General features: G+C 40.2%; 3 protein-coding genes across 6 annotated transcripts in view; 1 reads left to right on the top strand and 2 right to left on the bottom strand.

The window, feature by feature from the left end:
• erbin (erbb2 interacting protein) overlaps positions 1–4,430 on the bottom strand; it is a 62,956-nt gene extending 58,526 nt beyond the window's left edge. For all 3 annotated transcript variants that reach the window (XM_069673051.1, XM_069673053.1, XM_069673052.1), the window contains exon 1: positions 3,863–4,430. The gene's annotated coding sequence lies outside the window, so the exon portion shown is untranslated. The remainder of the gene's footprint in view (positions 1–3,862) is intronic.
• Positions 4,431–4,801: 371 nt separating this feature from the next.
• nln (neurolysin (metallopeptidase M3 family)) lies at positions 4,802–14,207 on the bottom strand. Its single transcript, XM_069673882.1, has 13 exons — positions 14,176–14,207; positions 13,580–13,830; positions 12,672–12,820; positions 12,049–12,153; positions 10,703–10,805; positions 10,459–10,619; positions 8,991–9,126; positions 7,357–7,723; positions 6,901–7,102; positions 6,630–6,816; positions 6,414–6,542; positions 6,120–6,256; positions 4,802–6,035 (listed from the first exon to the last, which is right to left on the bottom strand). Exons 1-13 carry the CDS (start codon positions 14,205–14,207, stop codon positions 5,886–5,888), a joined length of 2,109 nt encoding a protein of 702 aa, XP_069529983.1. The 3' UTR covers positions 4,802–5,885.
• A 1,156-nt stretch (positions 14,208–15,363) lies between these two features.
• On the top strand, positions 15,364–25,603 carry sgtb (small glutamine rich tetratricopeptide repeat co-chaperone beta). Of its 2 annotated transcripts, none has more exons than XM_069673597.1 (12): positions 15,364–15,420; positions 17,097–17,212; positions 17,512–17,615; positions 18,446–18,521; positions 19,989–20,088; positions 20,855–20,959; positions 21,043–21,181; positions 21,278–21,340; positions 21,729–21,766; positions 21,856–21,939; positions 23,521–23,641; positions 24,781–25,603. In XM_069673597.1, exons 2-11 carry the CDS (start codon positions 17,113–17,115, stop codon positions 23,630–23,632), a joined length of 921 nt encoding a protein of 306 aa, XP_069529698.1. In that variant the 5' UTR covers positions 15,364–15,420; positions 17,097–17,112; the 3' UTR covers positions 23,633–23,641; positions 24,781–25,603. The 2 variants fall into 2 exon arrangements, with proteins under 2 accessions (XP_069529698.1, XP_069529699.1); XM_069673598.1 differs by having other exon boundaries at positions 15,365–15,420; positions 17,100–17,212.
• Positions 25,604–26,043: the final 440 nt, after the last annotated feature.

Genomic DNA, 26,043 nt, shown 5'->3' with positions numbered 1-26,043 from the left:
ATAAACTTTTAAAAGCCTTTAAAATCATTATGATTTGTTGAGTTCTGGACCAAACAGACATATTTTCTTGCATTCTTACAACAAGATTTGTAGTCCAGAGAACCTCTGCAGCACTTAATTATGATGATATTTTGTCACACAACAGCAAAAAACAAGTCAGAATCTGTGATTTCAGTATTGCATTTGGCAGTATTGATATTTGGCTGTATTTGTCCAGCTCTAGTCTCCAGGAAAACACATGTCCCCAATTTGTACAATAACGTATTAACAAAATGCATTAATAAATCTGTTTTAAAGACGAAAAGATCCTTGCTCTTTACTGGTAATGGGAAAGCATACATGGAGGGTTGTTGCCATTTATAATTCTCACTTTAAAAAAATCTGTTCTAATGTTGCAAAAGACTGTAATTTTTACTTTTTAAACTTGGCGATTAGAACAGATAATACATTTATCATTTCTTATCAATCAAGTTATCAATTACTAATCAATTCAGCTTTTCAAGAATCAAAACTGTGAAGCTAAAGCCATGTATTGAAAGTAAAATCAACACATGCAACAGCTTGTCCAGCATGCACCTGCTTCAAGAGAAGGGGGGCAGGGCTGCTTAAAGAACAACAAAAAAACCCCACATGAAGTCTTTACATGAAAATTTGATGATGTGGGAATAATCTTATAACAACTGATTAATATCTAATTTAATTTTGCTTGCCAAAACGACAACAGGAAGAACATTTTGGCCTGCCAAATGTGCTTTTATGCCCTTTAAAGTCATTGGCACGCCTCAGAACAATACAAACAAAACACAATTAGCACATTCACACTGAGAAATCTGCTACTGCCATGCTGGCTCATTTCCCTACCTGACAACATTTTCTCACAGGTTTGTTCACTGTCGCAATACAACGTCATTGCAACTCTTCAACTATGTCACATGAGTGTTTAGTCATTAACATGTGTCCTTCAGGCTACGTCAACGAAACAGAATATCTCCGTTTCATTTTCAGGACAAGGGTAGGAAAAGCATCTTCAATATTAAAGGAAATATTAAAGAGGGTATCTTTCCTTTAATTTTGCCATTAGACAAACACACCTACAGTCACAGTGATACTCAAATACATTTGCTCACAGCAGTGAGTGAGTGAGTACAGCAGTCGTACAACACCAACACACCCTTCTGACCCCCCAGCTGTTTTCTCTTCAACTGATATCCTATTGGTTTACAGTTCAGGATGATCACTGTCTCAACAGGCATTACATCATGTTAAGGAAGTAAAGATAACATTTCATTTGGCTTTTAAAGGTATCACCATCAAGGAAAGCCAGGCCAAGTCTAGTACAGTTAAACTATAAAAGTCAGTGCTGATTAATGGGGGGAAATTTGTTTTATCTTTGGTAACCTAGGCTTACTCCATCAAGGGTTATATTTTAACTCTATGTATGATATGCCGATATGGAGGGAGGATCTTAATGGAGGCATTGTTGATTTAGGATTAACCATTATACAGCCACAGTAACATTTCTTGATGAAGATAAGGACACGTGGCTTTGCAACTTTGGCTGAAATCTAGTCTTTGCTTTCTCTCTGTCTTAAAGTAGCACAACAAACTCTTATGCAAGTGTATCTGTAACAACACTACTATGGCACCAGTGTGAGAAAAGAACAGTGCGGCAGAGGGCCTTTGTTAGAGTGAACCTTATCTTCCGTTCTTGATCAGGTCTGTTGTAAATGATCACACAAAAAATTACTTCATGCATGAAATGTTCACCAAACACAGGCTTTCAACATATAAACACATAGCACTGTAGTAAGACTGTTTCTGTGGCTAATGCAGTGCATTATACTGAAGATAGGGCTTGCATAACATTATTTCCTTTTACTTAGATAAAGGGATCAAAGGAGGGCAGAAGAAGAACACAAAAGTGTACTATATAGTTTAAGGACTATTTGTTAATAAACAACTATTTTGATTAAATGATTTGAGTAATTTTAAAGTTAAAAAAGTAAAAACTCGCTGATTACAGCTTTTTAAACGTGAATATTTTCTTGTTTCTTTACTCTTCAAAGACAGTAACCTATATTTAAAAAAAAAAAAAAAAGAAAGAAAGAAAGAAATTTGACACCATTTTCTTACATTCTGAAGACCAAACAACTAATTGATTAATGAAGAAAATAATCAACAAATAACAAAGAATGACAAAAATCCTTACTTGTGGCTTTAGACATTCAGATGTTAGATATCAACACACAAATGATAACTGGATAATCTACAAGATCATCTAAATAAAGACCTACAACAATGGCAAGTGGCAGCTGATATGTCCTAGTATTTATTTACATTTCATCCCAGCAAAGATGGCCTTTGAAGGCAGAATCTGATACTGTGTCTGTTTGACAACAAGACAATGCTGGTCATCAAATTTAAGGTTTGGGTTTTAAGGCGGCAGAAGCTTAAAGAAGCTATTCCAACAAGCTGGATGGAAGATATTACCATGCTAAGTGTACAAATACCTTAGGTGTAACAATCCATTGGTAAGAATCAATATTTCAATTCAATGATCAACAATTCAATATTGATATCAAGTGAAAACATCGATCCAAAACGCCATCTTTACAATATGTTCTTTACCATGTGTATCCGTCTTTAAGTATAGATTGTATATTATTTAAATGTCTGGAAGAGTTGTTTTATTGTGATTTGATATAATTGTGACTTATTGAGTAAAATGGGTCTTCAATATAGTCTTATATCGATTGCAGGCCACAGACTTAAAACTAATTTTAAAAGTATTGTGTCATGCTTTGTGATATCAGCAAATGTTGTCGAAAAAAGTTGGTATTATTATGAATTTAGATTGAGGATTTAAATTAAATTAGTCTTCCTGTAGCTCATCCCGTCACTTTCAACGTTAGGTAATCTAGATTACATTTATAGAGTTTTACAGTGTCAAATAATCTCCAGAAGTGTTAATGTATAAATCTGAATGGTTTTATTTATAGTCCAACATCTAATTTGGGTTTGAGAAGATAGACATTGCAAGCAGAGTCATGCCGTCATCATGATGTGTTAAAACCACAAAGCTTTTACGGATGTCAATTTTTGCACCTGATGTTATATGCTTCACGGTTTCCTGAGATTTTCAGGGCTGCTTATTTTGACAGAATGAAAGCAACAATAAAATAGCAGGATAAATGGCTAGACCTGCTGAAAATTCCTAAAATCAAACCTAAGAGATTAGCTCCACCATCTATGTACAATCTTAACAGGATTAAATTACATTGGAGTTAAGTGGGGGATAGTAATCTGATTAGTGAAGTGGTGAGAAAATGAAAACGCCGATATGTTGAGGGTACAGCTCACTAATCCCTCCACCGTCCGTCCGTCGAAGCGCTGAAGGTGCTCCGCAACAAAAGATGTGTCTGCTGCTGCTGCTGCTGCTGCTGTTGCAGTGCAGCTGTTTACATTAATATATGGATGGCGAGAAAATACATTAAGGTTATAGATTGATTCTTTTTAATGCACTAGATAGCGTTTGATTGGATATTCTGGTGGCCCCAAATAGATAATCGGCAGCCATGTACAGCTGTTGGAGTGAAACATACCGAAAACAGACAGCTGCTTTAATATCCTGTTACCATCCGAAAACACCCTTATATTGAAACAGAATTATTACCCCAATAAAGGACGTTCAAAACGGCCCTTTATATTATAATTAGACTGTTAAAATGGCCTGAATTTATGTAAAACCCAAGTCGGACAGCATCAGAATGGGACCCCGACGGTACTGCGCTGATGCTAGCAGCTATGTTAGCATGTTGTATGGGGCCCCACAAACAGAACTTGCGCAAACAAAGACACTTACCTTAACTAATGTCGAGACAATGTGTCCTTCTTAGACGTCCAGAATATTGTCAGGGTGTTATTATCCAAAAGATATTTCGAGAAGTGGGCATTAGCTAGCTTCAGAGATTTGCTTGAGGGTAGTTCAATAGGGTTTTTGGCTAGTGTTAGCAGCGAGCTAACGTTCCCCACTTAAAGCCGTTGGCCCTGAACGCACATTCTCCTGCGCGAGCGTCCTCAAGTTGTTCAACGGTTTCGTCCCCCGGTTGTTTTCAGACGTTAAAGTATCAAACGTCCAGATGTTAACTCACACAAACTAACCGAAAGCAAAAACAAGCGAAATATGCTTCTTAATTGGTAAGACTTTATGACACAGAGCATTAAAAAATCCAAAATGTCCACGACATTCAGCAAGGAAATACAAAAGGCAAAAATGCGCACGACCTCCGGCAGCGCGAGAGCTTTTCCTCTAAAGTGTGCCGCACCCAGGTGTTTTCAGTCATAATCTCCTTTCGCGTAATCGTGCAGCTTTTGACAGACTCGAGTGAAGCTACATGGAGGCTGATAGAGAGCAACATGAAGCGGTGGGTTTCTTCTCTGCGACCTCTGTGTGTGTGTCTACATGAAGAAGTGGGCTGTCCACCAGAAGTCGCCTTTCCAGCTAACACACCGAGCCCCAGAGGTGATGCGTTCACTGTCTTACTCAGAAAATTTCAGTTAACCCCCGTAGGCTTTCTCTCCCAAAATCCATTCACTTGATAACATTTTGCCTTACTAATTAGGTCCAATTTATGAATTTATCTTATTGATGTATTAAAAGATATTTTATCAAACGACTTTACATGAATGCACACAGGTTAGTTTGACCATTAACGACATCAGATAAAACGTACATGAATCTTTTTTTTTATTTAAAAAAGGAAACAATCCTTATCAGAAAAAAACTGCTTTATGCCAACGATAACATTAATTTTTCTTCACAATTTTAAACTCACAAACCAGTATTTGCAATCCCCTGGCGCCCCCTGGTGTATATACATAGCATTTTCCTTGCAATGGTATTTGCACAATTCCAAAAATATGCAAATCCTTTCCTCTACAATATGGTTATCAGAGTTTTCCTAGTTTTGAAATGTTCTTTTTATTTGTAAATTTCATAAGTAGTTTTATTTTTATTTTGAGGGATTGACTAGTTTTAGTTTAGTTTTTCAGATATTAGGAGGAAAACCTTGATTTATAGAAGCTGACGCCAGTGTCTCTTGAGAAGTCAGAGAGCTATAGCAACCACAGTGTGAATTGAGGGGGGAAACAAAAACTAAGCTGATTTTACCTCAGATTCTATTTAGTTTTAGTTTGTGTTGCATTGTTCATTTGAGTTTTTATTTCGTTTTTTAAAAAATTGTAGTTTTTATTTTCATTTCAGTTAGTTTTTTGTTTTAGATTTCGTTAACTAAAATAACCCTGGTAATTAGGACTTTTTCCTGAGAAAAGAGGTTTGGAGATATTCCCTCACAATAGCCTAATGCCTTTTAAGAAGGGAACTTATCTGGATGTATCGCAGGAATTCTTAGTAAGGTTTTGTGAGACATTGTGCTTGAACACTTGCAGTTTTAACATCCAATAATGTATGCAGTACTGCTATTTACATTTTTTAATTTTTAAATCTAGTACCTTGAACACAGTGTCCAATCACTATACATCAATGGACATTCAATGTATCGTCTATCTCAAATACATAAACTTTATTTGCATAGGTATCTCCAACAACTTTCAAAATGCTAAATCACTTTATAAAATGCACATAACTTGCAGGTGTGCACACAGCTACAGTTTTATTAGGAAAATGTAATACTGCCATGGCTTCCTGTGAGACTGGGATAAAGCCTATTGTGCATGTGATCATGGGGACCCTCAATTATCAACTGTACATGTTAACAAAAGCCAACAAATAGAAATCAAGTAAAAAAAATTGAACACAGCTATTTTTCTACATTTCACAATTAAAAATAAACCTTGCTTTGACAAAAAGAACCAACATTAAATCACTATATTTTTGTTTCCTGTGACTTTATCAGTCCTTTGCACTGAAAGAAGGCGTCCTGGCGTGGGCCACGTCCAAGGAAGGTTTTCAGCATGTCCATCCCGTCCACAGAGCCGCCTGCTTCCAGAATCACCCGCCTGTACTCTTTTCCAACCTGTGTTCGAGCACACAGGAACTGATACTTTTAATCATTTAAATAGATTGAATATATATGATATATAATGACAATCAGACCCACCTTTGGATTCATAATGCCTTCCTTTTTAAAACGATTGAAGTAAATGTCCATGGAGTAGACCTCACTCCACAGATAGCTGTAGTACTGACCATCATATCCTCCGGCCAAGTGGCTGAAACTGGCTGTCATATTGGTACCTGCAGAGAACACATTAACAGATGTTTACTTTACAGGAAAATAAACACAAACCTTTTCTGCCCACTGCGGGGTATTTTTTGTATTTCAACTTTAGTATTTCATACTTAAAAGTCAGCAGTTACCTTGCAAGCTACTATTGCTAATGTAAGAACCGACCTGGTGTAGCAGGAACACCAAGGATGTCCTGGAGGTGATTTGCAAACACCTCAGCTGAGTCTGCACGAGAGCTGGTGTGTAGTGACTGGTCCACTTTACTGAGGACGACCTGACGCAGGTTCATCAGTCCTGAACGGGAAAAACAAGTCAAGGTATTTTTAAGAGAATCTTTAATCATGCAGAAATGTTACAGAGTTTTGTGAACATGTCTCTGACCGGTGTTGGCCACTCTGGATGCGATCAGTTTGTCGAGCAGATTGTCTGGGATCGGGGTGCCGTCCTTGTAGTGGCGAGACATTCTTCTCAGAGGCTCCTTCTCCCAAACCCAGTTCTCGAGCATCTGCGAAGGGACCTCAACAAAGTCTGTCTCCACCAGCGTGCCACTGAATTCTGAAAAAGTGGTCTGACGCAAACACACAGAAAGATCAAGCTCAATATGCCATATATGGTATTCACATGTAAAAATGATGCATTCACAGTGGCCTACCTTGGAACAGAGCTCGTGCATCACATGACCAAACTCGTGAAAGTACGTCTCCACTTCATGGTGCTGGAGGAGAGACGGCCAACCTTTCCTGGGTTTGGTAAAGTTAGCCACCATGGCCGCCACTGGAAGCCGGCGTTTTCCGTCAGGTCCTCTGCAGCCCGGCTGGAGCCCGAAGCACGCTGCATGGCCGTACTTTCCTTCCCTGGTGGAAAACAAGGTCACAAATGTCACACAGCAAAACCTGACTCTGAACATTAACACACATGACACTTAACATAATTAACAGCAGCTTTGAATGATAATAAACGTATTTGTCAGTTGAAGCCCTAAAATGTTCCCCTCATGTACATTTTCATGCATGGAGCCTTTGACCCTTATAGCCCTTGTAACCCTCAAGCTTTATGCCCTATAAGGCTACAACTTCCTGCCCTCCATATGAACCAACACTTGCTCTACCTGGGATGTAAGTCCATATAAAACTGGCCGACCTCCTCTCCCGTCTCCGTGTCCCGGGCTGAATAAAGCTTGACATTTTCATGCCACACATGAGCGTGTTCCACCTCTGTGAAGGCCAGACCCAGCAGCTCCTGGTAGATGCCAAACAGTCCTTCTGTCACCACATCTAGTGGGAAATACTCAATCAGTTTGTCCTTGTTTACAGCAAACTTGCACTGCTCCACTTGGTTCATGTAATAAGGAAGGTCCCAGGCGTTGATCCGTCCGTCAAAGTTGAGGCCTTTCATCAAGCATTCCCTTTTCTTCAGTGCCAGGATGTATTTCCTCTCCTTGATTCCAATGGGCTTTAGTGTTTCATAGAAAGTATCTGTAAAGTGAGAAAAAAAGCCTTTAAGGTCAATTTGACAGCATTGCTTAAGGTAGCAAACATAGACTGTATAAAAAGATGGACGACATGACAGCTCCCTAAAAGTGGAGTCAAACCCTCTCTAGCGCCCCCTGCTGACTGGCTGCAGTATAGCTCATAAAGCCCGCCTCCTCCATGTTAACAGATGGGACATGAGTCAAACTATAAAATCAAAATACACGTCAAATACATTTTTCTCAAACATGGTTTCTGTCATTATAGTTAGTTCTTATCATGCTGATTTATGTCAAAGTGTTCATTTTACTTATAAGTTAAATTTTAATTAGTTATTTGATGCTGTAAAAAGGATGATTGACAGCTCTGTTGACAAATCCGGCTCCCGCAGCCGATCTGTTCCGGATTAGCAGAGTAGAGGAGGATCGGCGAGAGGAGACGTAACTATAACAAATCTGTGAACGTTTGCTTCAGGCCAACACAAAGACACGCCGACATGCGAGATCCTTGCTGTTTTTTCCGGTAAGTTAAGTGTGTGTTTTGGTTAGCGGAAGTGGCTACAGCGGCTCCACCCGCCAATCTCTGCTGTGCAACTCTGGCTCCAAATTACGTCAGTGCCCGTCAGGGGGCTATTTCGGCATCAATTTCATACAATGAGAGCAGATGGAGAAGCGTCGTCCATCTATATATACAGTCATTAGTATCCAACTTAAGACAGTGTTATTTAAGGTTCTGTTGACGTAAAAACATAAAGCAAGTGTATAATTTCTTTCCTATACCCCTAAACTACATTATGTCTTTTTATAATCTCACCATGTGCTTCCTGTCTCTGATATTTTCTGTTGGGTGATCTTGAATGTTCTTTTTTTCTTAAGTTTGGACACTATGAAAATTGGTTGTTACTGGGGTAATAACGAATTGGGATCCAGTGTACATAAATAAATATTTTTTTTATAATTAAAAATGAAGTTATGCTATAGATACCCTCACAGATTTACAATGGGAAATCTTCATAATAAGATAGTACCTCAGTAACTGAGCCCCTGTCCACCCTCTGATATATGACCATATCATGCGCCATAAATTACTGTTTGCTACTCAACATACAAGTGACATGTAGCACAGCATGAGGTGTTGCATTTCTCTCTTACAGTTTAGTATCTGTATCTGCTTCCACATCCATCTGTCTAATGTATGCATACATTTTCCTAATGCCAAGCCTCTGAGTGTTTGCACATGTGCATGTGAGGTGAGATGTCATGAGGGGTCATACCTAAAAAGTCAGACACATTGCTGGCATTCTTGGCCATGTTAATCTCCAGCACATAGTTTGCATGGCTACTGTAACCCAGTAAGTCTGCCATCTTTGCTCTCAGTTGAATCAGCTGCTCGAGGATCGCTGTGTTTACCTGGAAAATAAAGGATACAAGAGACATTTTACAAAACAAATAGTTACATTTTTCTACTTATTTCTGGTTATAAAAGTAATACTCTTTAAGATATTAGTCTAAGATGAAGGTGTGGTACCGGACTCTCAGAGGTAGTGTACACTTCATAAGTATGGAGTCATTGGGTTTTTATGTAAAGGGGGAAAAAATTTAAGAATAAGAATATTGAAAGAATATTTAAAAATTAAATAAATTAAAAAGAATAAGATTGAGGAAATTTAAAGAGAAAAATATACACAAAAATAAGTAGAAGCATAGAAAAATACATTCAAAAAATAAAATAATATTTTATTATAAACATAAAAAAAATAAATAAAAAAAATCTTTTATTTTATTCAAATAAATTTCTCTACTGTTTCTGTTTATTTTCATTTTATTTATCTTATTTTAATATACAGTATATATAGATTTTGTTTCCTTTCCTTTATTTCCTTATTCTTTCCCTTAGCTAATGCTAGTCTTTGAAGGGCCGAGCTGTCAATCAAGGGGCTTTGGGCAGGTCTTTCAGGCTAATTTATTTGCATATAATAATACACACACACATATATATATATACATAAAAACATGAATAAATACATGGGGAAATATATTTTTATATTTTCTTTTTTTTTTTAATTTAATTTCTATTGTTTTGCTGACTACAAAGATTCCTTTTTTATGCAGCCACCATTTTAGAAATAATAAATTATCTGTGCAGCCAAACAAACCCCTGGTCCTTTAAATATTAAATCAGTTAATAAATGGTCTTCCCTATCACACCACGAGCAACTTCATGCTGCACATGGCGTAAGTAGCTTTCTGAACAAAAGGAGTTAGAGTTACTTTGTTCACCTGCACCTCTCTGTTTACAAGCTCACTGACGCTGCACCTCCGTGTTCCACCTCATGTGAGCAGACGGAAATGTTTAGTTTAGTTTAGTTCAGCAGTAATTTAATACAACGCTGACACAGCTATCAGAGATTAAACACATACAGTGAGCTTTATACCAATAAGACACAATTACAAACACTTACGCTGGGTTAAGTGAATGCTTTAACTCTCTGGTATCCTTGTGGTTACGAGGGTAACGTGAGTCCATCACAGAAATGGCAGACTCCACATAGAGTTTATTGCAACTGTAAAAACATTGCTAAGAAAAGGTCGCCCATAAATAACTTAAATGGGTTTGATTTCAGGATTAGTGAGAGCAGTATTTTTTTGCTGTGAAGGTGTAAATGCATGACCTGATGTGAAAAACAGACGGGACTTTCTGTGGTCAGGACAGTGAAGGATAAACAGATTGACTCCAGTTACCTCTTTACACCTGCTGTGAAAAGCTGTTTCCATCTTCCTCCTGGTCTCCGGATTGTGACACCTCTTCATGAGGGGGTAGTAATGTGGATACTCAAGCGTCACCTTAAAGCGCCCCTCTGCTGTTTTGTCCAGTCCATTCAGATAGCTGTCAGCTAGCCCACCTTAAAGGACGAGCAGGAAAAGATTACTGCAAAGTGACTGCACAATCATAACAGCAGACTGAGGTCCATGCGAACATGCTTACCCAGCTCGTGCTCGGAAAAGACGAGGAACGTGTTGTCCTCATTCAGATTCTTGTTGAACTCGATGGAGAGTTCGCTTATAAGCTTGGATGTTCTTTTTATTTCCTTGGGAGAGAAATTGAAGGAAGTCAAAGCAGGAAAATTCAATGTGGCATCACAGGCTCAACAATCAAACTTATATGAGTCACACTTGCCATTAGAGAGGCATGATATTGGAGTTTTGCCGATATCTGATAAGCAGATATTTCCCATACAGGTACCGATATTTGCACAATTATTTTTCACCTGTTTGCAGAGAACATCAAATGCTATGGTAGATAGCAGATGGTCAAAATAATAAAACTGCTTACTCTTTACTATTTACACAAAACATCAGATGCTTCATATGCTTAATGCCAATCAGCACTCAGGTTGCTTCACTTGCACTTGCCTACGTTTTTACACATTGCACACCTCCACATTGCTAATCTCGATTTACAGATTCTATGTAGAAATGTCGAATCTGCAGGCAGGGACGTGGATTTTAGGGATGGCAAGTGTTCTGGTTTCTGTTTGTAGTACGCTTGTAGTCCGAGTAATATTGACCAATCACGTATCAGCAGGCTGCGGCGTGTGCAGGAAAAAGCAGTCTGTGTGGAGAGCAAAAACAGGCGGAGCGTAATGCGCCGTAATGACATCCCAGCTCCCATCAGCAGCTATCTGACTATGACTGAGCTTCTTATTAATTAAACATCTGCATGCTAACAGCTAACAATCTGTTCTAGATCTAAAATTAAACTTGAGATAAATTCCCTTGACGTTGTGTCACGAAAGCCGTTCCGATTTCCTGACTTCCTCGAATGCATCAGAAATGATAGATCCGACTTCACAAACTTCACATTTTAAAAGTACTTTTCTTAACTTAAGACCTGTTAATTAAAGTCAATCACAAGACAAGCTTTCCTTTTCTTTAAACAATGCTCATATTTAGTAGGAGCTGATATTTTACTGATTGAATTTCCCCCCTGGGGATCAATAAAGGATTATCTTATCTTATTATTGCTGTTGTTGATATTGTCCTATTATATTGTGTCTGACTTTTAAGTTTGATCTTAATTGGGTCTGTTTTTACTGTTGATGTTTTCCACGTGTATTGTGTCATTTTGTGTCCTCCTGCTGCAAAAAAAATGTCCCTATGTGGGACAGTAAAGATCTGAATCTGTTTATTTGCAGTCGATACTAACATCCTTAACTTATGCTAACATGCTTAAGCTTTATATAATGATCAAGTTTGGGGGAGAAAAGAAACGCTAATTTATCTAGTATCTACAATCAAACTCTTTAATTGTACAATAGTATTTTGCATTACCTCTTGTATATCTTTAGCCAGGTGCAGTCCTTTCTGCTTGCCTAACGTAACAAGTCTGTTTAAGAACCTTTTTTCTTCGGGCAGCAGGTCGTCTTGGAGCTTGCTCTGTCGAAAAAGAATCACAAAGTACAAACAGAAGACTTCATTCAGGCAGAATTACAGCTGTTTCATTCAGCTATTTCCCTTTTTATACTGGCTGGCAGCATAAATAGGTCAGCCAGCCAGTGTGGAATAACGTTCGGCGTTGGCTGGCACTGGTTAGATCAGATTCAGTTTCTTTCCCAAGCTAAATAAGAAGCAGTAGTGGGGTCAAATGAGGGGAGGTATCCTTGATCTACGCATAAGAAGCCTCCAAAGTTGCACATCAATCACTTGCCCTCAGTTACCCCTGTGAGATAATCTATCATTGGCATAGCTAATGCAATTAATGTGTCAAATCCTCACACGTTAGATTTCATTAGCTTCACATCTATTCCGTTAAAGGTTAAGATGACTTTAACACCTCATTAGGATCTAAGTGGACTGGAGTTCGATCTAAGGACAGTTTTCATATCATCTTTCACCTCCGTCATGTTGGGAGTGATGTGTATATATTGAAGCGGAAGTGACATGATGAGGCGTACCTGCAAGGCAGTGATGCGCTTGAACACGTCTTCCCTCATACTTATCTCCACATCGAACTCAGACAGTTTCTTGTCGGCTTCAGTGCTCGCTGTTCGAACCTCTTTGGAGGGACAAACATACTGAGGGAAATCGAGGACATGGCGTGATGCTAAGGGAGCAGAGTAAACAGAAAAACAGCAGAGATGTTACTGTGATTTCTGCAACATTGAAGGGAAAATGAATGAAACTTTTTTAGCTGAATAAGGCTGGAATGAAAATATCTTTTGATTCATGTCAAAAGTCCCATGAAAAGAGCAAAATCAGCAATGTGTGTGTCTCAGTTCTTTCTGACTTCCCTTCTAAAGATTAAAAAATAGCTCTAAAATAGACTTTTATGTTGAAAGAGGCCAGTTGATTTCCTTTCAGCTGGGAACTTTTTTAGCAAACTTAAAAGGTATTAAAAAGCCTAAAAAAGACTAGATCAGTGTTATATCTTGTTAAAGTTGGGTGCTTACACTATCCTGGGGATTGACAGGAAGCACCAGATGTTACGTCAGAGAGTGAGAGAGCTCTGCAAACTGTTCACTTAGTGAACTGTTTAACTAGTTGCAAAACACTGACATCAGATATCAGCCAAACTCCAGTACGAAGCATCCTTGATCTCCCATGACCCCACATAATTCATGATGCCTTCATGATGCCACAAAACATCTTGTTGTTGTTTTGGCTGAGAGACCCCATGAAGCGTTAACTCACACAGGAGCATGTAGAGTATTTGTTAGGAACTATTTTCACCCATTTTCCATGTGTTTTTGGACGTTGACGCTCTATCGCGCAGAAACTTTTGCTACACAGAAACAGTGATTTCTGTTTTTGGTCTTTTCATGTCGATGATACCCAGATAAATATAGGTATCATATTGACTTACATGCATAATCCAGCTTGGCATTGGCCAATACATTCAGGGTGTTTTCAACAGAAACATGTTCTATCTTTAGAGATCCGATGTCATCGTAGATCTTCTTTACTCTGTTAATCAAGTTGTCTGTGGCTGCCCTGATTTCAATTGGAGACAGGTCCCATCTCAGGGTGGTCCTCTTATTTCCAGGCTGAGAGCAGTCCCTGGCAGATATTACACAGGCGTTGTGGATGGTCATCCTCAGGACGGGTTTAGAGACGCTGTGAAGACACAAAACATTCAGAGGAGTTGAAAAGTTTAAAAGTACGGAAGCACATTAGGACCATTTAGAAGAGGACATTTTTTTCTGTTTGCATTGCGAGAAAAAAGTGGAAACATTGTGAATGAAGTGCCAGAAAAAAAAGGGTAAGAAATAAGAAAGAAACCAAAGGAGGATTCAACTTAAAGCACTAGATTACGACTTTATAATAATTAGTAAATGAAATAACATTTAACATTAAAACTGAAGGATTTGACTTAGTAGCAGCTGGCACTAATACAAGCAATAAATTCTCCAAGGTCGCACATGAAGCGTGCTTTAAATATTTTCCGTGCTAAGCTGTGACCTTTTCCATGTCCAGTCAGTGTCCAGTTTCATTGCACGGCATGGACGGAAGCCTTTCAAAACAAGTTCATACAGTAAAAGCGTGGGATAATTAAAAGGCAGCTATGACAAACCGCAGCCAACACTTCCAAGCAGCTCAGTTATTTCTAAAGTGCTCAACAGCAGCTATCATTTTTAATTTTTTTATGTTAAACAGGTGCACAAGTAATTAAAATACACAGCAATTAAAAATTAAGAGTTGAATGTAACTGTAACCCTGCAATAATGTGTCACACAGGTGTTAGATAAACAGACTACAAATGGCAGCTAGTAAACGGTGAATATACAAAAGCATACCTGCAAACTGTTCGGCAGACTACTGCTCTTAACGCACACATGCCAGCGGTTTCATGCGTTTTATTCCGAGCAAAAAAAACAACCTTTCTTCTCCTCTTACTGTAGCTCAGTCCAGTAGCAGCAGCAGTAGCAATAACAGTAGCAGGCTCCCTCTCCTCTCTTGCATGTGGAAAATGCGTCTCCTCCTCATTTCCGTTGTCAACGAGGAGGCTAGCGATGGGAATTTTGGTTCTTCTCCGGTGAGCCGGAACATTTGGATCAACTCAGCAGTAAGAGCCGAATATTTTTCGACTCCCAAACGCCTAGTCCCTTAGTACCACTTTTATAATTTAGTTTGATTAGAAACACTTTGACCTATGATTGGTTTGTATACAGATATATCAATAACATTATTAAATATAATTTTATTAAGCCTCATAATTTCAAAAATACTATAATTTTGCTCCTTTTCTTGATTAGAAAATATAAAACATGATTACATGTGCACCTAAAATAGAACACTGCTAAATAATAATATGTAATAAATACTACCACATCTTTCTTTTAACCTGTATGATGAAATATGACATAAAGACATCTTTATCATCTAAATTTTAAAAATATTAATATTTGTTGTTATGCATTTTTCTCATTTCAGTTCTGTTGTTACTAAAGTGAGATGTTTCTGGATTGTATTTAACAAATATTTAAAGGATCAACCTTTTATAATTTATGTATCTACCAAAAAACAGGGAGGAAAGAAAAACCGGAAAGAGAACCGACCCCCTTGAAAGAGTCGGTTCTGAGAGCCGACTCGTTCGTAATCAGCACATCACTCGCGCAGCCGCAGAAGATGAAGATTCGCTGTATCAATCTGACAGAAATCCTCATGACGCGGTAGCAGGCAGCAGACAGCTGGATAAGAGCTCAGGTAGGTGGGCGGGGGAGGATGGGGGGGGGACACCGAATAGCACCCTTTGAAACTATGTTATTTATAAATTGGCTTCAGAGTGTTTGGGGTGATCTAAGCTTGACCTTTCTTTTCATCTCCTCGCGCTGTTTTTACTGCCTCGTTTTGATTGTTTTAGCCAGCATCACCACAAGCTGCACAGTGCGCGAGCCTTGTTGTCGGGACGGTTAGCAAAGACGTGTTTCTCGACAATGCAAACACCGACTACCAGTGTCATTATCTGTACTATCTTGAATACACTGTGATTTAAGAATATAACGCCTGCATGATGAATAAAAACACATCTCGTGCACCGTTATGGTATTACATCACAGCTTCTGCATCACTGCATGTGTCAACACACACACACACACACAGGGAGGAGGAGTGGCTGTGTGCTAGCCAGACCATAATGAACATAACAACGACAGTCTCCAGCACGTGATGGAAATATGAGGCAGTGTTTGTATCTGTAAATCATTTCTCCCAAAGGGTTAAATTACTGTAAATATGTCGGCCTTGTTTACCCCCCCGCTGCTGCACTTATAGGCTGTGTTTGGGACTGCGTGTTGCAACTGCGAGCAGCAATGTTATTTTTGTTATAAAGAAGATTCATGTTTGCTTTCATCCTCCTATGAGTTGTCTTGGAAACAGAAACCAAATGCACCGCCAGCATCCTTTTTAATAGTATGATAACACAGCTGGATTGACCCGTGAGAAGGCCTCATTATTAAATGATCAAACTCTATTGATTTGCAGGTAATCTCGGCTTTTTGATGATGATCCAGCCCCGGATAACAGCTAGATAATAACTAATTAACCAGGACTATGTTATGTTAAAGGCCTATTATTGAGATTGGCACTAATGCAGTCTTTCAGTGGTAACATTTTATAACGAATAAAGAGTGTTAAAACGTCTTTAAGTGAGGCATAAATAATAATAATGGACTCCTACATGCACAGTTTAATGCCACATCTAGAACACCCACACAGTCCTGATAAAGCCGATTTATATCTCCTTTTTTGAGTGTTAAACGCTTTATAAATAATGCAAGAACATTATTTATTTCTCACTTAGATGTCTGCTAGATCTTTCATGATTATTTAATGCCAATTAGGAATACTTATTCCCAGTTTTCAGATGATTTGATACAAGAATTATCATGAACATCTTGCTTACTTTAATAAACGACCTGGTCACCATGAGTCTTATGTGACACAGCTTGATAGACAATAAACTATTGCTAGTTCATTCACAACGACATCATATATGCAGTAATAATAATATACAGCCTATAGCACCATATAGAGGTTACATAAACCAGCCCTGTGATGCAGTTAATCAGTTTGTATCACACTGAGAGCTGGGTGAACACATGCTGCATGACCCAACAGCCTTTGTTTGTGTTACATGTAACGGCACGTGGGATCTAATTTACCTTTTAAGACAGTTTTTTGTTGTTGAAAGTCTTTCATGCAACAACAGCATGTTCTGCAAAAGTATAAGTCCCTTTGTAAAAATACATTCCAGCTAATGTGGTGGCGTATAAATCATTGTATGCAGCATGAAATACGATTTAACAATCACAAATAATCCATCCTGAGTCATGTAAGAACTGTGCATGTATGTGTGTGGGCTCCTCTCTTCCTGTGCCCAGCAGTGTCGAGGTAAAAATGGCAGTGGAGAAGCGCCTGGCATTCTCTATTGTGCAGTTCCTACGAGATCAAACACATTGCGGTGCTTTGAATTCTGATGAGCAGGAGAGCCTTGAAGGTAGGCCAACTCAGGGTGCACTTACATTTTGGAAAGCTCCTCTTAAAATATAGGAAACCCTGCTCTTAGAATAAAACTATATGTTTTGAGTTAAAAGTAGAAGGTCTTATTAGCAAAAAGAATCACAACTGACTTGAAATTTGTGTGTTTGCAATATGAGCCATGGTTGGACAGGACAGTTTCATAGTCTTACTCTGGATGTTCTGACTCGCCACAATTATTCTCTAAGACCAATTGTTTAGTTATCCTCAAACCTCACCAACATCTTCTACCTAATCCACATTATTTTGTCGCTACAGTTGCCATACAGTGTCTGGAGACCACCTTTAAGATCAGCTCCAGTGACTGCCATCTTGCAGTGCCACAGCCCCTCACAGAGATATTCCTCAACTCCCTGCTCAAGGTGGGTGCTGCACGATCCACTGGGACTAATGCTTTAATGTATCCAGACAGTATGTTGACTAGACTTGGGATTTGATCACTGTATATTTAGCCTGACAGATATAGCGCTCAGCCGATCTCTCACTACTCTCACAGATATTTCAGTATCGTCATATATATTTATCCATATGTCCTCGAGGAACCTCTGCAGAGTCTTGAAGACATACATACAGGTGGATACTTCGGTTTTGCTGTGCTTAATTCATCTTTAAAAACGTCAAAGCATGTGTGAAAAAATGAACCAAATTATAAAATGCAACTGTCCTTCGAAAAACAACCCTGTAGGATTGATGCAGAATTAAAAAGCCTTTTTTTCACATGACAAAATATCTTTTAAAGATAGCTGACATGTTGCGACCAACTTAGGTCTTTATGCAGAGTCATACTGGTGCAAAATTGGTGCATAATCCACATAGACAGGGTCTCTTTACATTCCAGTTCAAAGGTCACTAAATCGACCACCATATTGGTAATCGGTTAATATTTCCCGCTCTGAAGTCGGTGTCTGTATCGGTCTCAAAAATCCTGTATCATCAGGCTCTATCAACTGGTCAAATGTACAGTATGATGCATCGTCCACAGACAACACAATACTTTCTCACAGCAGATATTTTGATAAGGCTGCATCCCATTAAGCTCTGCCAGTTCATGCTGGTTCTCTGGCGCCGGTTATTGGCACACCCATGTAAAGTACATCCATCCTTAATGACACTAGTTACATCTGATAATAACAATCTTTAGTTTTACAATACAGTCAATGCTTCACATCAATGATGTTTCTTTTCTCTTCAGAATGACAACCTCACCGTACCAGAGACCTCCCCGTCTCCAGAAGAGATTGAACGAGCAGAGCAGCTTAAGAATGAAGGTAACGACAAAACTCTTTGTTTTAACTCTAATTTTAGATGTTCTCATTCTTCTGTAGCATCCCCTGGCTGGAAATCATTGTCTTTGAGAACTTTACTACCATCCATCCATCCTTTATCTATACCACTTAAGCTGTTCATGGTCGCAGTGGGGCTGGAGCCTAACCCAGCTGTCATTGGGCGAGAGGCAGGGTACACCGTATCCCAGTGAAGGGGCTGCATCCTACGAAGGATGTATTTGAAGGCCGATTGCGTCACAGCGGCGCATCGAAGGCGGTCACATTTCGAAGGCTGCTTCAGATGCGGCCGACAAATGTGTCCTCCTTTTCCCGGGCCACGAAGGGGTGCATCCTTAGCGGCCCAAGTTATCCAAAGATTCAAACAAGATGGCGGACTCTCCAACAAATGTAAAAAAACAAAGAAAAAGGAAAGGGGCCTTGAAACGTCAAAGAACAACTGGTGACAGAAACAGGAAATCCTCCATAGACCAGACCGTCTCTTTTCAGTTCGGCCTTAGCATCTACCCAGGCTACGAATGACTGATCCTTCGTATTGAGACAAAGCTACAGACAACCTTTCACGCTCACACTCACAATTTTAGAGTCACCGATGAAACTAACGAGTATGTCTTTGGACTGAGGGAGGAAGCCGGAGTACCTGGAGGGAACCCACGCATGCACGGAGAGAACAGGCAGAAAGGCCTACTACGCTCGAACCGGGATTCTAACCAGGATCCTTCTAGCTGTGAGGCGACAGTGGGCTGCTTGGTAGTGCAGTGGTTAGCGCTGTCGCCTGACAGCTAGAAGGTTCCTGGTTCAAATCCCTGACTGGCGATCAGCCCAGGATGTACCCAGCCTCTCGCCCAATGACAGCTGGGATAGGCTCCAGCCCCCCCACCACCCTGAACAGGATAAGCGGTATAGATAATGGATGGATTGATGGATAAAGATGGTTTTCCTGTAGCAGATCAGCTCATATGGAAAGCTGCAAAGCTCAAATAACATCACCTTAATACTCACCTATATCATCCGCACATATTGTGTGTAGTTCTCCTTTAAAACATCTTTTATAAAGGGATCACATGTTTAGGGACACAACCATGTATTTCTAATGAAAATGATTTGAAGTGATGCTCCGGCTTGGTTATCCTAAAAGTACAACTGCAATTTCAAATTAATCTGATTAAAAAATCAGAACGGCTGCCAGGTTCCCTGTAGAGAGAAGTCTTGCAGCTCTGCAGCTCCTCGAGGATGACTTATTAATAGCTTTGTTTTCAGTTCTTGGCAAAAGTAGCGTATTGTTCTCTGAGGGCCGGGGATGAAACAGAAAACACCTGCCACGTTTATCTGTGGTTTTCAGGATTAAAGATCTTCTTACGATGCTAACATGCAAAACTACTTTCATAATCATTTATACCCAATGTTGTAACCACAGTCTTTTGTATGTTTCATTTAATGTTTTATTTTCAGGGAACAATCACATGAAGGAGGAGAACTACAGATGTGCAGTGGAGTGCTACACAAAGGCCATCGATCTGGACCTGAGAAACGCTGTGTACTACTGCAACAGGTATTTACAGCAGCAGTGTTCTGCTATTGTGGTTAGCGGATAGTTGACACACAAGGTGAAGTAGAAATAGATTTTTAAAAAGTGAATCTTTCTGACTTGATTTAATGTTTGACCTGGACTCGATAGCCCAGTGGTTCGCGCTGTCGCCTGACAGTTAGAAGGTTCCTTCTTCCTGTGCATGGGTACTCCGGCTTCCTCTCACAGACGTTAACGGTTAATTGTTTGCCTTTTTTACACTGCGGTTCCGCCTCAGCGCAGTAACGAAGCTCCGTCCTCATGCCACCTTTGTCATTCTACATTGGACCACGCAACGCCGCCGTGAGGTCAGCAGCAGAATGGGGTAATTATCGCCTCAGCTCCGATTGGCATTGATGGGACACAAAACCTGTGTCGACGCGCTAATCTCTGCCCCCTTTCCGGCACGATGCGATGCTCCGTCGGTAACTTCTGACACCGACTGGAGTATATTTCACTGGCGATGGGAAAAGAGACAATCTGCATTTATTAGCTGGTCTTCCTGGGTCTGAAAAACCTGCGTCAACGCGCTAACTTTAGTGGGAAAGGGGTATATGTGTCAGCCTGTGATTGACTGGCTGATCGTCAGTCAGTCCAGGGTGTAACCTCGCCTCTCAACCAAGGGCTCTCCTGCGGCCCTGAACAGGATAAGCAGTATAGATTATGGATAGATGAATAGACGGCCCAAGTGAATTTAATCCTGAACGAGCCTATAAAGGTAATAATGTGGACTGCATGTTACACTTTGCAGAGCTGCAGCTCACAGTAAACTGGGAAATTACACAGAAGCAACTGGTGACTGCGAGAGAGCGATTGGGATCGATCCGACCTACAGCAAAGCGTACGGGAGGATGGGGTGAGTTAGACTAAAGATATATTTGTCGTTATTTACTCTTGTATATTTCAAGCTGCGTCAGTGTGCTCTTTTTGTGTCTGTAGTTTGGCTTTGACTGCGATGAACAAGTATCCAGAGGCCATCACCTTCTTTAAGAAAGCGTTGGTATTAGACCCCGAGAACGACACCTACAAATCCAACCTGAAGATCGCAGAGCAGAAGCAGAAAGAAGCGACGAGCCCCGTGAGTAAAGCAAGCTGTATAATATGATAAACACCCTACTAGACATTAAATGTATAACCTGGTTATATTGACTTTTATCTGTGAATGTGTGTACAGATAGCAGCCGGACTGGGATTTGACATGGCGAGCTTAATCAACAACCCTGCCTTCATCAGCATGGTAATACACACACGCAAGTACACGACACGCCTGGCTGCTGTTCAGTAAACTCACCATTTGTTCTGCAGACAGGTGTCTCACGCTTGTTTTGTCCCTGGCAAGGTTAGAGCAGATATTTTCCCTAATTAGTCCCGTGACTGACAGTCGGGCTGTTAATCAGCTGAGTTATTATCGAGCTGAAGGACCCCGTCTGGGCCCGCCGAGTTCCGACTGAAACGATGACACGCAGGAACGTCTGCCAGGCCGAGAACGCTCCTGCAAGCATACCAGAGTTTTATAGCTGCAACAATGTCCAGATGCATCTAAACCAGACAGCTGTTAAAGCAGGTAGAAATAAATCGTCCTTTTTTAAACTTTGGAGTGACTTCAGCTTGTTTTCTGTTCACAGGCTGCAAGCGTGATGCAGAACCAGCAAGTACAACAGCTGTGAGTGTCAGCATGAATTCACTGCATTTTCAGGTTGCCTGTTTTTAAACACACTCTGACTCGCTGTCTCCGTGTCTCTGTGCGGTCAGTATGTCAGGAATGATGTCTAACGCGGTCGGGGGTCCGGCAGCAGGAGTGGGAGGACTGTCAGACATTTCCAGCCTGATTGAAGCGTAAGTACACCAGACTCAGAATAAAGTAAAGGACTGTTAATAACTTTGATGGTGGTATACAGCTGAATATTAAGTATTAATAGTGAAACATTTAAACAGCTGAATATTCATGGCATGTCACAGTCACTTCTTGGCGTCTTTAGAGAACATTTTATTTTGTGACCTTTGCACAGAATCAGGTCGGCTGTGTAAAATGCCGCTTAGAGCACAAGTAGGCTCGTTACTGTGACGCGTATCGTTCCAGAAAACGATCCAAGTCCAGATAAGTTTGAACTTTTTATTAAACAAAAAGACGATCAAAGGATGCTGAAACAAAACGCAAAAGGTGAACAGAAAACCGCTGGAAATAATAATGAACCCATAAAAGGAGTGTGGAAATGTAGTGTTTTAGGTAGTGTTTCACCTGTGTTGATTATTTATTTGATTACATTATGGCTCCTACAGGCTGTTTCCAGCCTAATGCTTAGCTAAGCTAACATGCGAGCTTCATTTTTACTGTGCAGACATGAGAATGGTACCGAATGGTATTTAATCCTTTAACTCAGTGGAGTCAAACTTACAAAACTTGGTCTCAGTCGAGGGCTGAACGTGGTTACCAGTTTTTGAGCAACAGATTTAAATTGAACAGGTTTTTATCAGAGGTGTTCTGACAACTTATTCATACAGAAGTAAACTTAACGGCTCTCAATACATCTTATAGCATTCAGAGCAAAACAAGGGTATCAAACAAAAGACATAAGAAATCACATTTAAAATAAAAGACACATCAGCACCATTCATTTGTTTATGTCTCCCTCTCTATCCGCAGTTTTTCACTGAGTCATTGCCAATGATAGATTTATCACAGGCATCATTTTCCCCAAGAAAATCTAAAATATTCTCTTTTTAATCACATCAAGCAAAATCGGAATATTTTAATTGTGATTCTGTGAGTTTCACACCCCTGCTTTGTCTCTTTGTAAGCGACTTACATGATCATTATTTATTGTCAAATAATTGTCTGTTTTAGATGTATTATACCTCTGCTGCCCCCTGTGGCACAACCTAGTTATTTTTCAGATATATGAGGATGTATTGAAGAAGACTTGAAACTAGCGATTGAGACCTTAAACTCATTATTAAAATGTTTAATGAGGTAATTAATCAACTGATAAGAAGCTTTACTTTGTCACTCCTGAGAGTGGCATCAGTCTTCCTCTCTTCCACTTGTTGGCTACAGAGCAAATCATTTGTCAATGTTTTCACTGGCACAAACCCAGATTTTAGAGAACCTCCAGTTTTAGATTTAGGGACATTTTATGGACATAATTCCTCAAAATTATGGGTAGAGACAGGCTGCAACAGTGTGTGTAATTACCCTTTAAATTCATGTGACATATTTACACTACAGACCCCCAAACAAGACAAGAATCGACTTGTATCTGCTCTGTTAATGTCCACAATGTGAGGAGATATTCCTTCACGGGGGGAATGGACGGTGATTTCTCTCTATATTAAAAACTGGATTTTTCCACATCTCACAATATGTGAGCTCTTATTAAAGTAGAAAGTAATTCAGGTGTTATGTCTCGTCTCTATCAGGGGACAACAGTTCGCCCAGCAGATCCAGCAGCAGAACCCGGAGCTGATCGAGCAGTTAAGGAACCACATCCGGAGCCGCTCCTTCAGCGGCAGCGCTGAGGAGCACTCATGATCTACACAGGTACTTCATATTCAAATCCAACCTTAGCTTAACATCCACTGATCAGCCATAACATTAGGACAGGTGAAGTGAAACACGGTGATTATCTCGTTACAATGGCACCTGTCAGTGGGCGGGATATGCGAGGCAGCAAGTCGAAGTTGACGTGTTGGAAGCAGGAAAAATGAACAAGCGAAAGGATGTGAGCGACTTTGACAAGGGCCAAATTGTGATGGCTATGGCATCTCCAAAGCTGCAGCTCTTGTGGGCGGGTCCCCGATCTGCAGTGGTCAGTGCCTAACAAAAGTGGTCCAAGGAAGGCTCATTGATTCACCTGGGGAGCGAAGGCTGCCCCCTGTGGTCTGATCCAACAGACGAGCCACTGTAGCTCAAATTGCTGAAAACGTTAAAGGACCAGTTTGCCAATTTTAAACGGTAGTATGTCACTCCAGCGTCTCGCGCTGGGTCGTTCCTTTCAGAGGGAGGGGCGCAATGCACGCTGGGTGTTGTAGGAATGTAGAATGGGCGAAAACTTGAGCTGTTTGTACAACTTTCTCCACGGCTATGGCGCCAATTTCAAATACTATTGCTTCTATCGATAACAGAGAACACCAGCTTTCACTGACAGTGGTTATTTCCAGGGGAGAACTGCTCCTTTAATGCTGGTTCTGATAGACAGGTGTCAGAACACACAGAGCATCGCAGTTTGTTGTGTATTGGGCTGCGTAGCGGCGGACCGGTCAGGGTGTACATGCTGACCCCTGTGAACTGGACCACGGAGCGATGGAAGAAGGTGGCCTGGTCTGTGTTGATGGACGGGTGCATGTGCGTCGCCAACCTGGGGAAGACATGGCACCAGGATGCACGATGGGAAGAAGGCAATCGAGCATCTGTGGGGTGTGCTGCACAAACAAGTCCGATCCATGGAGGCCCCACCTCGCAACTTGCAGGACCTAAAGGATCTGCTGCTAACGTGTTGGTGCCAGATACCTAAGCACACCTTCTAGTCTAGTGGAGCCGATGCCTCGATGAGTCAGGGCTGTTTCGGCGGCAAAAGGGGGATCTACACAATATTAAGCAGGTGGTCATAATGTTACGGCTGATCCATGTATTTATTCTGAATAAATCTGTATCATTAAGTTGCTCTGTTTCTATTTCAGACTCACATTTTTTCCAAGAAAGGGCAAACCATAGGCGCGATTACAATCTCTACACCCATTTCTTAAAGTCAAATCCCCGGCATAGCTGGACTGAAGAGACAAGGATGGGGTTGAAGGCACTTTACTGTGACTAAAGGCCCTGCAGCGAGCGAGAGACGAGGGCCTGGAGACCGGACCGTGAAATGAAGCATCCCCACACATCTAGGGTAAAACATATTAAAACACCTCATCATAAAGAGAGCCGAGAACGCATTCATCTTCCCGAGAGGACGTCGGAGCTTTTACATTCTGCACAGATCGTGTTTTTTTATGTGCTGAACACGCGGCCCTCTTCATGTTATGAGTTTAGGATCCGTCCGCCTGGTCAGGATGAATTATAGAGGGGTTTGGGAGGAATGTACTTTTACAGCATAGCAGGGAACATTTCAGCTTTTTCTCATACTAAACATTTACCTTGTTTATACTGCATCTGTTATTTTTGTAGACAGATAAACTCTACTTGTTTATGGCGGATAAAAGAATCTTCTAACAAGTAGGACTCACTTCACTGCTTTTACGAGAACTACTTTTTAATTAAGACAACAGTTTACGTGTATAGCAGTTTGCAGCCTGCATTATGTTGTTATTGCACTTTAGCAGAACATAAACGTCCCCCCCTTTAAGCCTATTTAATTGTTCATTAACTGGTAACGACATATCCACATTGTTCATTTTGCATGCTCTTAAATCTGGTATTTGAGATCAGATGCTTTATGGAAACAATAGGTATGCTAGGGCAGCACAATGTTTGGTCTAAAACATGTGAATAAATGTCTTGAAACTACTCAGACTCATTCTTTTTGTCTTAATTACGTCTTTTCAATGAAGAGAAAAACTTTGCACTTCTGTTTCATGAGAGAGGTGCGTAAGAGAGGATGCAAAATGTTGCACCAAAACGTTGCAAACGAATAAATGTATTTGCTGCATGTTAGACGCGCAGGACGAGGGGGTTTACTTGCAGTTAATTATGACTGTTGAAATTGTATAGAGTTTAAATTATAGATATGTGACATCACAGGCCTGGTTGCTCAAAAGGAAAAAGGATTCGGAAATCGGAGAAGATAAAGTAACTGTTCTGGATCAAACCTGCAGTTAATGTCCAAAACTTTACAGTAGAATTGAGATACTTATGATGCACAAAATTCAGGTGTACACTGATTCATCTTGAGTGGAATTAAGATTAAAATGTGATTAAACTTTTCAATTAGTCAAATACAATATTTT

Source organism: Semicossyphus pulcher, unplaced genomic scaffold (genome assembly GCF_022749685.1).
Source record: "Semicossyphus pulcher isolate SPU_LCO1_2020_fin unplaced genomic scaffold, fSemPul1.0.p SCAF_22, whole genome shotgun sequence".
Lineage (NCBI taxonomy): Eukaryota > Metazoa > Chordata > Actinopteri > Labriformes > Labridae > Semicossyphus > Semicossyphus pulcher.
Note: the sequence above shows the minus strand (reverse complement) of the source record. Positions and strands in the feature narration are given on the sequence as shown.

Excerpts from the sequence above, each read along its gene's own strand:
- sgtb (XM_069673597.1), top strand. The coding sequence starts at position 17,113 with ATGGCAGTGGAGAAGCGCCTGGCATTCTCTATTGTGCAGTTCCTACGA. Across the intron at positions 20,960-21,042 it reads AAAGCGTACGGGAGGATGGG|TTTGGCTTTGACTGCGATGA; the intron begins GTGAGTTAGACT and ends TTGTGTCTGTAG. Across the intron at positions 21,341-21,728 it reads ACCCTGCCTTCATCAGCATG|GCTGCAAGCGTGATGCAGAA; the intron begins GTAATACACACA and ends TTCTGTTCACAG.
- nln (XM_069673882.1), bottom strand. The coding sequence starts at position 14,207 with ATGAAACTGGACACTGACTGGACATGGAAAAG. Across the intron at positions 12,821-13,579 it reads TGCCAAGCTGGATTATGCAT|CATCACGCCATGTCCTCGAT; the intron begins GTAAGTCAATAT and ends CTGCTCCCTTAG. Across the intron at positions 6,036-6,119 it reads AAGGCATTATGAATCCAAAG|GTTGGAAAAGAGTACAGGCG; the intron begins GTGGGTCTGATT and ends GCTCGAACACAG.